This window comes from Necator americanus, chromosome I (assembly GCF_031761385.1).
Source record: "Necator americanus strain Aroian chromosome I, whole genome shotgun sequence".
In the NCBI taxonomy this organism is placed as follows: Eukaryota; Metazoa; Nematoda; class Chromadorea; order Rhabditida; family Ancylostomatidae; genus Necator; species Necator americanus.
Genome location: NC_087371.1, coordinates 20974855 through 20987660, shown reverse-complemented (window position 1 = coordinate 20987660; position 12806 = coordinate 20974855). Strand labels below are relative to the sequence as shown.

Here is a 12806-nt window from a genome sequence, read left to right as displayed (position 1 = left end):
TATAAAGACTTCTAAATTTTTCTGTTGTATATTTTCATTGAAAACAAACGGGTATAAGCTGCCCCACTTTTTCCAAATCAGGAAAATATTTAATTCGGGCACAGGAGCGGTTGAATGAGATACGAGATTCAGAGTTCAAACCTACATCTTTAAAGATCGAAGCCGCTGCTGCATTTATAAGAAAAATAAAGCGAGCTGGACCTTTTACACGTCTTAACGACCGTTGGACAAGGGCTGCTATCTGCTGTCCTGCAAGAAGTATAAAGCAAGAATAAGATGACTTCCAACGCAAAAAGTGATATTTCTTCGCGACTTTCTTCAAAGAAATAAATGTTTGTTCAGCATCTGGAAATGCACTCGAATCTCCCATTTTATAAGGTCTAATCAGGGTATTACATTTTCTTTTTCCTCTCAAATAACTCACCATTCTGCGTTTGGAGAAAAAGATAGATCGAAACAATTGATCTTCTCGTGCCACGTAACTATCAGGCTCAAGCTCAACTTAAGCGACAACACGTGATTTCCCACTAAGATCACATACTCTAGACATGCATTAGGTTGTCCTACAGATTTCTTTCCGAGGTCGTCAGCACTTCAATCAGGGCGACTTGCGTCCTAGGCCGGAGGAGCAGCAAACTATCACATCGATGGGCGAAGACCACTGAGTATTCTTTTGACTATATTGTCGGCTGTGGTATTTCTTTGTTGAATAAAAAACAAAGGTGTCTGAAAAGTATGAAGGAAACATATGGGACAATCCAACACGCCTACCAATACCCAAATTAGAAGCCGCGGCCCAGACAGTCAATTAAACAAGCTTAATTCGACGCCAACAATCCTCCAATCGTGATTACTATTTTGTATTCTACTTCGAATGGACTTAAATTTCCAAAGCGTATATAACGATATGATTGATAATAAATAGATATCAACAACTTTACCAAAGTAGTGGGAACAACAAATCAAAGATTTTTAGGGATAATTCCGTCTCTCTGAGCCAGCCTCAACAATGCATCATCAGACTCGCCCTGGCGACGAAGAGCACCGCATATTGCGTAGCGCGTCGATTTGCCAGCAACCTAATTATGTAGATTTGAAGTAAGCACTGGAAAATGACAAACAAGACTGACCATACGTCCTGTGATAGGATCGACATCAACAATGTCAAGCTGAATCGAAGAGTGGTCTTTGGGACCAATAAGACGATTGGATGAAGAGCTGAATCTGAGGGATATCTGACAGTTAAGGAAAATGAGCTGAAGCTTACCATTTCCTAGGGACGTATAATTCAACCGTCTCACCAGCGTCGTTCTGCATTTCGACCTGACAAATTTACCACTCAAACTTCACAATTCTCGAATGAACACAAGGGATACATGAAGGCATTAATACCATAGAAAAGGAACAAAAGTTGAACACATCTTTTATTTACAACAATGTACAAAGGATCAATAACTTAAGCGAATTAATGGTCAAACACTGAATTAGTTCAAAAACATCATGCGAGGAGGGAAGCTTCAATCACATATTTATCAACAGCAAATCATTTGCGATGCACCGAACCAGTAAACGTTACACGCTAGCGTCATTGTGAACTAAATAATGTTAATCCCCACCTAAAGCTTGTCCCCGACCCCACACATGTCTGCCGCCTCCGGCACCATCACGACGCTGATTAACTCTTTCCGCTCCGAATCCGTGCACCCCACCTTCCTCATTAGGGAGATAGTTGTACAAAAACTGTGGTGTTCGTAAGAAGGAGGACCCGCCATGTTGAAGAGGGTAGTCGAAGGCCAAGAAATAGTAGGTGTGACCGACAAGAATGCCCAGCAGTTCGTTCATGCCACCACCTCGTAGAACTGCATTGAAACCACATAGAATCCAGGGGAGATACATGGCCTAAATGTGAATGTCAAAGTCTCTGAAAAATAACTTTTTTCAAAATAAGTCTGAAAGAGTGTCAAAATAGCGTTCTCTCATTCCTACCGTATAACAGAAAGAAACATTGCAAATCATACCTTGAATTGTGTTCCAAACCAAAATGATACCACAGTGTCTTTGTTGAGTTGACACCATACATACAGAACACTGAGCACCATAGGTTCAAGCAGGAAATACACACCAGCTGCCATACAAATTCCCTGCAAAGGCTAATAGTGAAGCGAACGCTATTTCGAAACATTACAATGGCGGTATGAGTAGGAACCAATCTCTCACTTGTTGAATGTTATGGCAATGCAACAAAGGTTGTGAAAGGACACATTTATCAATTACCATAAAACAAAGCTTGTATTCGTCCTACTGGGCAGGTCTAGCGCAGTGGCAAGACGCAGTGAGGACTCCCACTGCGTCTGCTTTAACAGCTCGAAATCGCACAAGCTATTCGCTACTTTGCTGTGAATAAAATGTTGTTAGAAATGTTTATTTCTAGTTTGTCTCCGAAATTCGTTGCATAGGCAACATGACTCATAAACCTTTTTGACTGTGAATCGAAATTGAACACGTTCGCTCATCTCGAAAGGTTTGATGAATCTCAATCACTCCATCCTTCGCCTTTTTCACATCTCGCGTTTATCTCAAACAATTCTTATACACATTTTTCTGCAAGTATGCACATGTGTGTAATTCTGCAGATTTTTTCGTCGGGACTAGAACGGCATGAGTACTTGTGTACTGCGAACAGTCTGGATATATTACGTATATCACTCATTCGTTCTTGTCTGTTCAGATCTTATCTTATAATATGCATCTTCTACACAACTTATGCCGCAATTATTTGTTTATTGTTTTCGTTTGCTTAGGGTCTATCATGAGCCTACAACATCTTCAAACCGTAGCTGGAATAAGTTTTCCTCGAAATTTTCAAGTTAAAGTATTTTCTGCTTCTTTTGCCCACTCTCACTACATAGAACTGTTCCATCACCAGAAAATTGTAAAAATGTTCCGCAAAGAAATTTCTCCTATTTTAATTTGTGCAGGAAATTTCTCGCATTCTGACATTCGTCACCATCTGTGATCTGTATCCTAGATGAAGCGAAAATTCCCAGCATTAAATCTATAAAGCCTTATCATAATCTGGTAACTTTAGTAGCAATTTTGCCTTCGTGAAATCTAAACAAAACAGAAACGTATCAAAAAGACAACAAAAGAGAGTGCTAGTTATTTGCAAGCAACATAAGACATTAACGAAATGAAAGTGACGCACTTGACGGAATGGCATTCCTTTACGTTTCATTAAACAACTAACATGAAAAGAAGAAACCCTTTTTTATTCGTGTATGTACCAAGCGCATTAATGATGAGAATATAACTCTTGAAACTCACATCCAACCGGTAACTTAGAAAAGTAGTCAAAAATATGTGTAAGTTACGAACAATTTAAGAACGCTCACTGAATTTGCAAGAATAATCACAAACCAGGTAATAAGGCGAAAAAATACAAGGATGAATCCTGATATGGTGTTTAATTCCTAGCTTTTTAATGCTCCCTATTCCTCCTACTCCGGAACAAGCGATGATCCCTTCAACCTAATACATTAGAAACTGAAGATGACCTCCTTTACTGCAAAAAACACGTTAATTTTCACTGCGGCTAGAACCCACATGACAATTGAATGACTCACGTTCATTTCATTTCAGTATACCTTTCAATAATGAAAAATATCAAAACTGAAGCAATGCCACTCACCGTGCAGACCAACCAATTAAATATCAGCATGTAGAGATAGTCTGCTGGTCTCCCCGAAAATACTCCGGACTCCAAATTCTTCGAGTAGTTGTACAAAAAGTAGAGCATCAATAACCAATGAAAACCAGTCTGTGGCGACACAGGATAGAATATTAGTGCAGTGAGGGGTCGCCAAAACTGAAAGAAAACGATGTCGGCATAAAAATAAAATAAATGCAGAGACTAAGAGAACAGTATTAAATTTAGAAAGTCTCGCGATGTTTACAACATCGCTAGAAGAGCGCAATGATAAACATTTCCCAAACATTAGGTAGAAGACCTGCTCCAAAAAAAAAAATCGCCGAATTGCCATTTCCTGAACGCCCCAATTTTTTAAAATTCAGATGGAACGCAGATGAGAAAATTTGCATTTCTAATGTCCTATCTAAATGCTGGAAAAACTGAAATGCTCGAGAAGTAAGAAACTCGGGCAGAAAAAAATCTGCCTGCAACACAGTTAGAACATAACCTTCAAAACAAGCGCAGAAGTGCCCTTTAAAACGCTCTTCTCACGAGGTTACTGATGATCTTCTAAGCCTTGCAATGTTCGCACAATTTGAGCACTTCTGATAATTAAATGCTATTAAATTCTAATGTTAACTAATAAAAAGTACGCACTTTTGAGTGTTTTTTTTTTCTTTTGCAAAGATTGAGGTCCAGGGGGGAGCGGAGAATCGAACACCGATTATATGGTAAGAAAAAAAAGGTCCCGGTTTTTTTTTCAAGGTAGTGTAGGTGATGAGCAACTATCGACATTCTTTCCTATGCCTGCTTTCCTTCACCGAAATAAACTAAGTTGATATATTCTAGATGATGTCGTGAATGTCATGTGGATAAAAGATCCTCTTGTGTATACAGAAGTGTTTGCATCAGTTTTTAGACACTTGTGAATTTACGGATAAACGGGGTCATAGTTTAGTTGAACGTAGCTCTTGTTCTGGTCCAATGGATCGGTAACCAACTTCACAAATGATGTGCATACAACAAAAAGGCGCTCGATCCTACTGTCAACAAAAACTGTTCTGGCAAGGATTAGCAGGTAAAACAAAACTGGCCAAATGTCCTGCTGCTTGCGGTTTTAAATGCAGTCGTTTTCAGGTCGGTGCAGTTGGAGGCCTATCGCACTAGTAACGCTTAAAACATAGATACTAATATGAGGAAAAAGATGAGCTTAAAAAGTGTCTAATTGTCAATGTATGCATAGATGCGATGGTCGGAGCCGGTGCCCTTCACTTTTGAACGGTTAGGGAAGGGACCTCCTTCACTTTTAAATGGTTGGCAAAATTAGCCCCTTCACTTTTGTGCGGTTGGCGAAAGAACCCTCTTTACTTGAGCTGCACCCCCTTCACGTGAGAAGGGTCCAGCTTCTCCCTATCGCACCTATGAGTGTACGTAAAGAAAAACATTGGCTGTCACGTCTTCATAGTTCACATAGTTCATTGTCAGTAATATCGATAATTGTCTTGAGGAATTCTCTACAATACACCGATACCTGCTATTAAATATCCCTGTCGTCTCATCCCGCAAGCCCTAAGTGGCAGGTTTTCACTAAAAGCGTTAAAAAATCATTTTTTTTCCGGAAGATAATGTCTACTGATTTCACGGATCCGTATATAATCAGCATAGTCAACCACCCCAAGTTATGTCCAATTCTATTGGATACAGAAGAAGGAACCCAATAGAGTGGTGGATGAAGAGCGAGGAAAAAACTCTTTCTTCGCAGATTTCATCACATGCTAAATAGAAATTCTCCTTGTGTGACGTACGGTGCAAACCTGCGATTGTTAACGATACTTGGAGGAATATATGACGGCAGATCCGATTACCTGAGTTTGAGATCGCTTTGACTTTTGAATGTCCGTGAAAATTCGAGCAGGAGAGACAGACGGCGAAAAATTTTGCAGTTTATATAATTAAAAGTAGATACGAAAACTTTCTTCCTTCTAGAAAATTCCAAAATGAAGTATCTTATTCTTTACGCTTACTCGTCGAAAAAAATGGGTCCCAGTGAAAGTTCTCTGTTCCGAGTTTGCGTAGGTGAATCGATCAAATAAGGTTAGGTAGAACAGGTGGAAAAGTAGGCGCTTATGATTTCATTTTTATTTATCCTCCCAGAAAGTATTAGATTACCGCAAACTGCAAGAACTGTAATGACCAGAAGAAAAGAAAGGATCAGGGCGAACAGAAATAGCATCGTTTGAGATGAAGAGATACTGTGCCGCTAATACACATGAAAAGATCGAAACTCCGCGATATTAATAGTCTATCATCAAAGAAGAGAAAAAAGTGCTGGGTGAAGTTCTTAAGTTGAACGACAACCTTACTGATAACATTCTTTCCTATACATCTTGTATATCAATTTATAGTTTTTTCCCTATGAATAACATCTGAATTCCACTTCATTTCTTACTGTTTCCTGCAGGACACTCGTCAGCTTTTGCCGGCCTGTTCATTTCAGAACCAAAATTACAAAAACTCTGCGTACTATTGTTTTGGAATCCGCTACTGAATTCCTTTCAGGCATCGTCAATAAGAACTAATATTTGGTACTTACTTTTTCTTGCTAATTGTCATAGAAAACATCAAGTCCCATCAAATTGTAACTCTCAACTCCATGCGTATTCGTATATGTTCGTTACGTACTTCAATTTGGTCATCGGTCTCGAAAAATGATCAAACCGTAGTTACATTATGAATATGTGCCACCCAACTGAAATTTAATGGGAAAATATAGGATTGTAGGAGGAAGCACTCAGTGGTGCCCTTATTTCTGGAAGTTAATGACTAAATCAATCGGGACCCTAAGACCTAAACGTTGGTCTTAGAGGATCTATGACATGTAAGATAAAGTTACTGAGAGAAAGAAGTAAGATAGAGCGTCCAGAAAAGCGTCTAGCATGCCGCTTTGCTCAGCCTTGTCAGTGATGGCATTGTTGGTCCACAAATCATTAATTTCCCCTTACTTCTGAATTGTTCAATGTTTAATTAGTTAATTCAAAAGTTTGATTGATTTATGGTGGAAGTATCAATGGTGAGGAATGCCTACGTTACAGTTCTCTTCAAGTTTCTAGTTGATGCCAAAGTAATTCAACCGCACACATTACTTCGACTGGGTAAATGTACTAGATATTCCAAGTTATAGATTAAACTAACTAACTTTAACTTTAGGTCGAAATCTTAGCAAAAGTAAGGAATAAGCAAACAGAGAAAAGTCAAAGAATGAATATAATTCAGAAGCACTCACATGAAATCGGTACAAAATCAGATCCCAGTCCAGGTACATCCATAGCGGATTAATGAGGCCGAATCTTCCCAGCAGTGGAATGACAACAGAAAGGGCAAACCAATATCTAGTGACTATCGGAATCGTCCTGAACCATGTGCCCAAATCACTCGGCATCTGAACGCTCTAAACTATTTTGGAGAGCGGTAGAACACACCAAAATCGTAAACTTGTTACGAACAATGGACGCCAACAAGAAAAAGAAACGATTGGAACCTAGTCCATGGTAATCCACTGAAAATCAAGATGACCAGAGAATTTAGGCCACGCAAACGAAAATGAAACAATTCACTGCGGGACCAGCCACGTGCGGTCGCGTGGCGACAGAGCTGACGTCATAAGTGTACGTGTATCAGCTGATAATCGATGGCAGCGTTGTCTACTGCTCATTGCGGGGCAATTCGTTTTGTGTGTGGTTTCCTCGAAATCAGTTCGTGTCTGCATAACTCATGTGTTGGGGTTGGGACCTCTTGGATAGTCGACTCCCGAGTAAGATTAAACTCGTTCCAGGAATGACATCGGCGGCAGGAGCTTCTTCAGAAACAGTTGAACTGACGGTGCGTTGTGCCTTCCAGACTTCGAAGGATGTCCGAGTTGTGTGTCCGCTCCACTGGACAGTCCGTCATCTAAAGGAACACCTCCATCAAGTTTGCTCATCTCATCCTGTGAGTTCCTCTCGCTCCTTTTTACTCTGCGATGCTCTTTTCACTGCGGTCTAAAGATGGCAATCAGCTTTGGTATCATAAGATGATGGTCCAGAGATCCTAGAAGAAGGAAAGCTATGGTTATATGCAGTATTTTGTGAAGTTCAAATTGCCTTGTACTGGTTGACTACGTTTTCGAGCTTTCCGTCAGTTCTGACGTTAACATTTTCTTTCTTAGCCACAGATCCTTGATCTCATCATTTCACTTCTTTGCCACATAACCAATGTGAAAATCACGTATATGACAAGGAAATAAGTTGAGAACTCAAAGATCATGTGTATTAATTGGAGAAATAAGAACACAATACTCCAATGTTCTAAGGTTAACTGGGAAATGTATGCGAGAAAAAGAAATGCGAGGATTAGGTTTTGTCAGATGGCGTCATATTCTATCGAATGTCATAATTAATCATATTATGTATGATGTGACAGTCAGGCTTTGCTCCGCGAATTCTCATAAAATAAGAACCAAGAATGGTGTATGTCTCACATTTGAGAAGTTAGATCAACTCATTGTAGCTTGCTATGCTGTTCGCCCAGTTGTCTTAATCATGCACGATAGAATTTCAAAGTTGGAATTGGTTTCGCGAAACAGCACTTAAACGAGAGGAGGCAGAACACATCCAACAGCGCTGTAGGAACCGCCGCCGAGAAGTTTGGACGAGGCGAGAAAGACATGACTTAGTGATTGAGATTTTCTTTCCACAGCGCATAGAATTTGGTGGGAAATTAGATACTCCGAGGATTCTCGTCAGTGCTGTTTAACAATAACTCTAGTCATAGAACAATGCTCCACAGTCCACATTTATATCGATTTCTTGAGGGATACTGCCACAAATCCACTGTTTATATTCTATGGAATACGACGAACACTTACTATTAAGGTATTTGACGGTGCTGACTGCAGACATTTATACGAGACGATGGTGATGGTCATAAACGATGGTGTTTGACAGCAGTCAATTTGATTTTGACGCGCTTTGCGCTGTAGGGGCAGAAGGAACTTCTCAGCTAGCGTTTTTGCACTTCAAATACGAATGTGAAAACAATTTTGCTTGCGGTTGTCGATTCCATCGATTTATCGGTTTTCTTCTATGTCTTTCAAGTCTAATGAAACCTCTCCCAAAATTATGAGTACATTAGTACGGTTATTTAGAATTAGGCTGCGTTGTGCGATGTACCTGTGCTCGGGCAAAGCCGACTGGACACCTAGTTAGCTACCAGTATAGTTCGGTGCCGTTCGATATTTTCAGTATGGAAAGCCATGACCTCTGTAACGCGCGCGTCACGAAGAAATCAAATAATGTGGCGATGAAAGAAATAAATAACAGAAAAAAGAAAAAAAACAAAGTAAGAACTTAGCTTTCCGAGAACCGATGATGCGCTCTTATAGTACAACATCCCCTAGTCTTATCATCCTTGGCTCTTCTAAAGTCTTTCTGTGATCGTGCAAGACTTGAGGCTTCCAAAAAACTCAAAGTTTCTATTAGCAAAGTTTCCATGAGTGCTATTATGGATATCAGAAGGGGTTTGTGTGAATCACCATGACATATTCTGTCATTTGGAGAATGTGTTCTGTCATTTAGAGCACATGTGAAGCCTGGTAGTCAAACATTTTGTAACCTATGAGACAGATATCACTTGTTTTCTTTGTTTAGGCGGTAACTTCCCAACGGCTAATCTTCTCTGGTGCTTGTCTCACCGACGAAATGGTCATTAAAGATGTTATGGATCAGAGGTGACTCACTATATTCTGTACTTATTTGTAGAGTATACAACATCATGAAGTGTTTTAATTACTATGTTCTTATTACGTTGTTGTATTTTTCGTGTTCTTTTTTAAATTATGTGCAATTGCAGGAAAGTAGTGGATGGTCCACAAGTCCTTCATCTTGTTTGCCCATTACCACAGTCGAGCCCCGAATTGCGGCACCGAGCTGGGAATCACAGTACAATTCAGGGGTGAGTTTATAGTTATTATTATTATTATTTAGTTTATTCTATAAATTGAAGATGTATGCATTGAAGAGGGTCAACGCTCCTTTGACGCGGCTCAACTGCGTCGAAGCCATTCATTTTACTTTGACCTTTTGATGAAAGGCGTGTAGAAAAGTTCAACCCATTTATATTTGTTTAAATGTTACTCACTTATTTGGTTTCTTCGCACGGCAGAAGCTCGCACATAATCCATACATTCGTCACTGCTGCATATCCTGCGAGACTTTTAGTCTCGCGTGAACTGTCTATCGACATCAAGTGACCGGGCTACCCCTGGCAGACAGTGCTGTTCAGCGTAGGGAAACTCAGAGTTTTTTTTTAACAAGGATTCCACGCTCCTTCTAGGTATCTATCTATCTGAGTTAGACCTTTGCAGTGTGCTGGACACATTACCTTTTGGGTAGCTTCCGCTATGTAATAGTGTATGTTATATAGCTCTAGCTACGTGCCCAGAGCGTATACTCAAATACCCGACTACCGCATGCAGATAGTAAGCGAGTTGAGCGAGCTAGCGGTTAGGATCGAGGAAGGGCTCTTGTTAGCACCATTTTTTTCTGCAGTTAGCAATGGTCCCACATCGATTCCAAGCTTTTGCCTTTTCTAGCTCTAGCTTTTTCTAGCTCGACAGCTCCGCTTCGTTGCAGCCGCCTACGAAACTGCCCCGGGTTTCATACTGCTTTTTGTTGCCTTTGCTTCATGTCGTTTTGACCCTACTGTGTGTCTGTTGGTGGTCAGGTCCTGCTTCTTCCAAGTACTTGGTAGTTTCTTCATAATTGTTTGTTAGAATTTGCGACAAGCAGTAACAATAGCAGTAGTAATGATTTAAATTTAATAGTATAATATATAATATAAAAATTTAAAAATATATAGTATATTGTTACTATGATAATTTGTAATATTTGTTTATATGTATTCATTAATATTCGTGTACACCCGAGTCGGAAATTTTAATTTAAGATGTGTGATGAATTAATCTAACCGAACTGACATGTATAGTTGTAAAAATCGAAATGCTAGATTGCAACCACTGCGTTTCAAGCATCACCCAGAGAGTAAACCTTCATCCTACATAATTTTTGCTTAACCATTCGTACATTGCAAATTTTCAGTAAAGGGAATATTGTGGGGAAAATAATAGTAGTTTGGAATCTAACAAGTAATTAGTTGTAGTTGGTAATAATTAGTTTGAAAAGTAGATCATATCTGCTACCACTTCACAGTGGTGCAATGTATATCAATTTCCGTTCGTGTTCTTAACATTTTTAGTAGTGTAAGATCAAGAAGTACTTTTTTGCATTTTTTTTAAATTTTCTGTAAAAAGTGTGGGTTGACTGCCGTGCCCTGTAGCGCATAGTGAAAAGAAAACACTACACTGGTACTGTGACCTCGGTGGTGCCCCTATTTACTATTAATTTCAAACGGTTTGTAACGTGAATTAAAGGAAAATAGCGCGGTGAAAGTATTACGCGATGTTGGTAGATTCTGGAACATACGTAGCGGCAAAGGCGTCGTGCTCGACCGGAAAGTCGAAAAGTGTAGAAATTTTGTGCTTGCTGCAGAGTCTGTTTCTTCTTCGTAACCTTCCCACATTTTTATGTGCAAAGCGACTATTGGAAAGTTGTAAGCCGTGTAGCTGTTTACAAATGCTCATTACAGAATATAGTTAATGAGTATCTCCCATGCACTATTTGAACGTCGTTTAGGTACTCTCCTAATTCATCATCGTCACAACAGCAGAATACCGGTTCTTCTCAAACAGCAACAAGTTATTACGAATGGTATCAGCGTTACTATGGTCCATCTGCTTCGGACCAAATTGCAAGACTGCAGCAGTTCTCAGATTATTATGTCGCTTATATGAACCAGTGAGTAGCTGTTTAAAAGTAGATAGGCTCTGTATTCAACAAATGCATTTCAGTTGGCAGCAGTATCAGAATTTTATGATGGGTCAGATGGCGCATAGTATCTCACCACTCGGAGGATCACCTGAACAGCAAATTTCAGTTCAAGCTGCACAAGCAGTGTTCTCTCGTGGCGACCAACAACCAGCTGCTGCCATTGTGCCTAACCAAGACAACGGTAACGTACCAGTTGCAGCGCAGGTGCTTTTCACTCCCTTCGTCGTCATTTCTTTCATATTAGAATCTATTTATTCGAATTATCATTTGAGGTTCCTGCGGAGCCTAATGTTGCTGCTGCAGTTCCTGGAGGAGGGCGAGACGTTCTTGACTTCGTTTACAAAGTTTTTAGAGTTGTGCTATTGCTATCGGTCAGTTCGATGTTTCAACATGAAGTGCAACAAAGAATGATCTTCTCAACATGAATAAATTATTAAAGTGCTTTCTCTGCAGGCTGTGATGCTTTATTCGTCGATCGAGCGTTTTCTTGCCGTCCTGGCTATTGCTTTATTCATCTTTTTCATCCAGTTGAGGAGGAATCATCAAAGACAGGGACGTGTAGTAGAATTTACCGAGCCAAACGTTAACAACAACAATGCTGGCGAGGAAACGCAGGAAGCAGCTGAACAAGTATGTATTTCTATTTCTTCTGATCATATTTCGCTGCCATAAAATTGTTTCAGGCACCAGGATACGTGGCTCCGACACCTCCCTCTAGTATCCAGATTTTCTTTGCGACTTGTTACTCGTTTATCACATCATTTTTCACGTCACTAGTCCCTGATCATCCCCTTCCAGTTGATCTAAATTAGGATTGCATTTCCATATTGCAGCAGAGTATTAGAATTCAAATGACCTGAAATCTTCTGTTTTCGAAGTCCTTTCCGATGGAGCTCTTCCATGTTGCTGATCCCCTCAGAGTATCTTTTCTTATTTCCATGAAATAGTGCTGCAGAAATGTTAGAGCAGCCAGTCTTTTCGTCCTCTTTCTTACCTTTTCTTTGTGTTCGTCGCACGAGATTCCTTTACCAATGGGAATGTAACCACATTAAAGGATTTCCAGCGAACCACTAGGAGGTCCTCGGTAACGTTATGTGATATAATATGACACTGGTTCCGATTTGTTGCCTTATTCCTCGTGAGTAAACTGCAAAAATGTATGTTACAGTTGTAACTTTTATTTTATTTGAACTAGG

The 12806-nt window shown here is 39.8% G+C and overlaps 3 protein-coding genes across 4 annotated transcripts; 1 reads left to right on the top strand and 2 right to left on the bottom strand.

Moving 5' to 3' along the window:
- Window positions 1–962: 962 nt before the first annotated feature.
- RB195_006379 (uncharacterized protein) lies at window positions 963–1317 on the bottom strand (the record flags this gene model as incomplete). Its single annotated transcript, XM_064179430.1, has 3 exons — window positions 963–1079; window positions 1131–1218; window positions 1268–1317. 3 exons carry the CDS (start codon window positions 1315–1317, stop codon window positions 963–965), a joined length of 255 nt encoding a protein of 84 aa, XP_064036385.1.
- Window positions 1318–1605: 288 nt separating this feature from the next.
- Window positions 1606–7127, bottom strand: RB195_006378 (uncharacterized protein; the record flags this gene model as incomplete). Its single annotated transcript, XM_064179429.1, has 4 exons — window positions 1606–1899; window positions 2019–2141; window positions 3689–3865; window positions 6972–7127. The coding sequence occupies 4 exons, from the start codon at window positions 7125–7127 to the stop codon at window positions 1606–1608; spliced, it is 750 nt and encodes a 249-aa protein (XP_064036384.1).
- Window positions 7128–7522: 395 nt separating this feature from the next.
- RB195_006377 (uncharacterized protein) lies at window positions 7523–12422 on the top strand (the record flags this gene model as incomplete). Of its 2 annotated transcripts, XM_064179428.1 has the most annotated exons (9): window positions 7523–7675; window positions 9373–9452; window positions 9575–9676; window positions 11416–11577; window positions 11631–11659; window positions 11717–11814; window positions 11883–11981; window positions 12064–12240; window positions 12294–12422. In XM_064179428.1, the coding sequence occupies 9 exons, from the start codon at window positions 7523–7525 to the stop codon at window positions 12420–12422; spliced, it is 1029 nt and encodes a 342-aa protein (XP_064036383.1). The 2 variants fall into 2 exon arrangements, with proteins under 2 accessions (XP_064036383.1, XP_013304081.2); XM_013448627.2 differs by having other exon boundaries at window positions 11631–11814.
- Between the last annotated feature and the right edge of the window lie 384 nt (window positions 12423–12806).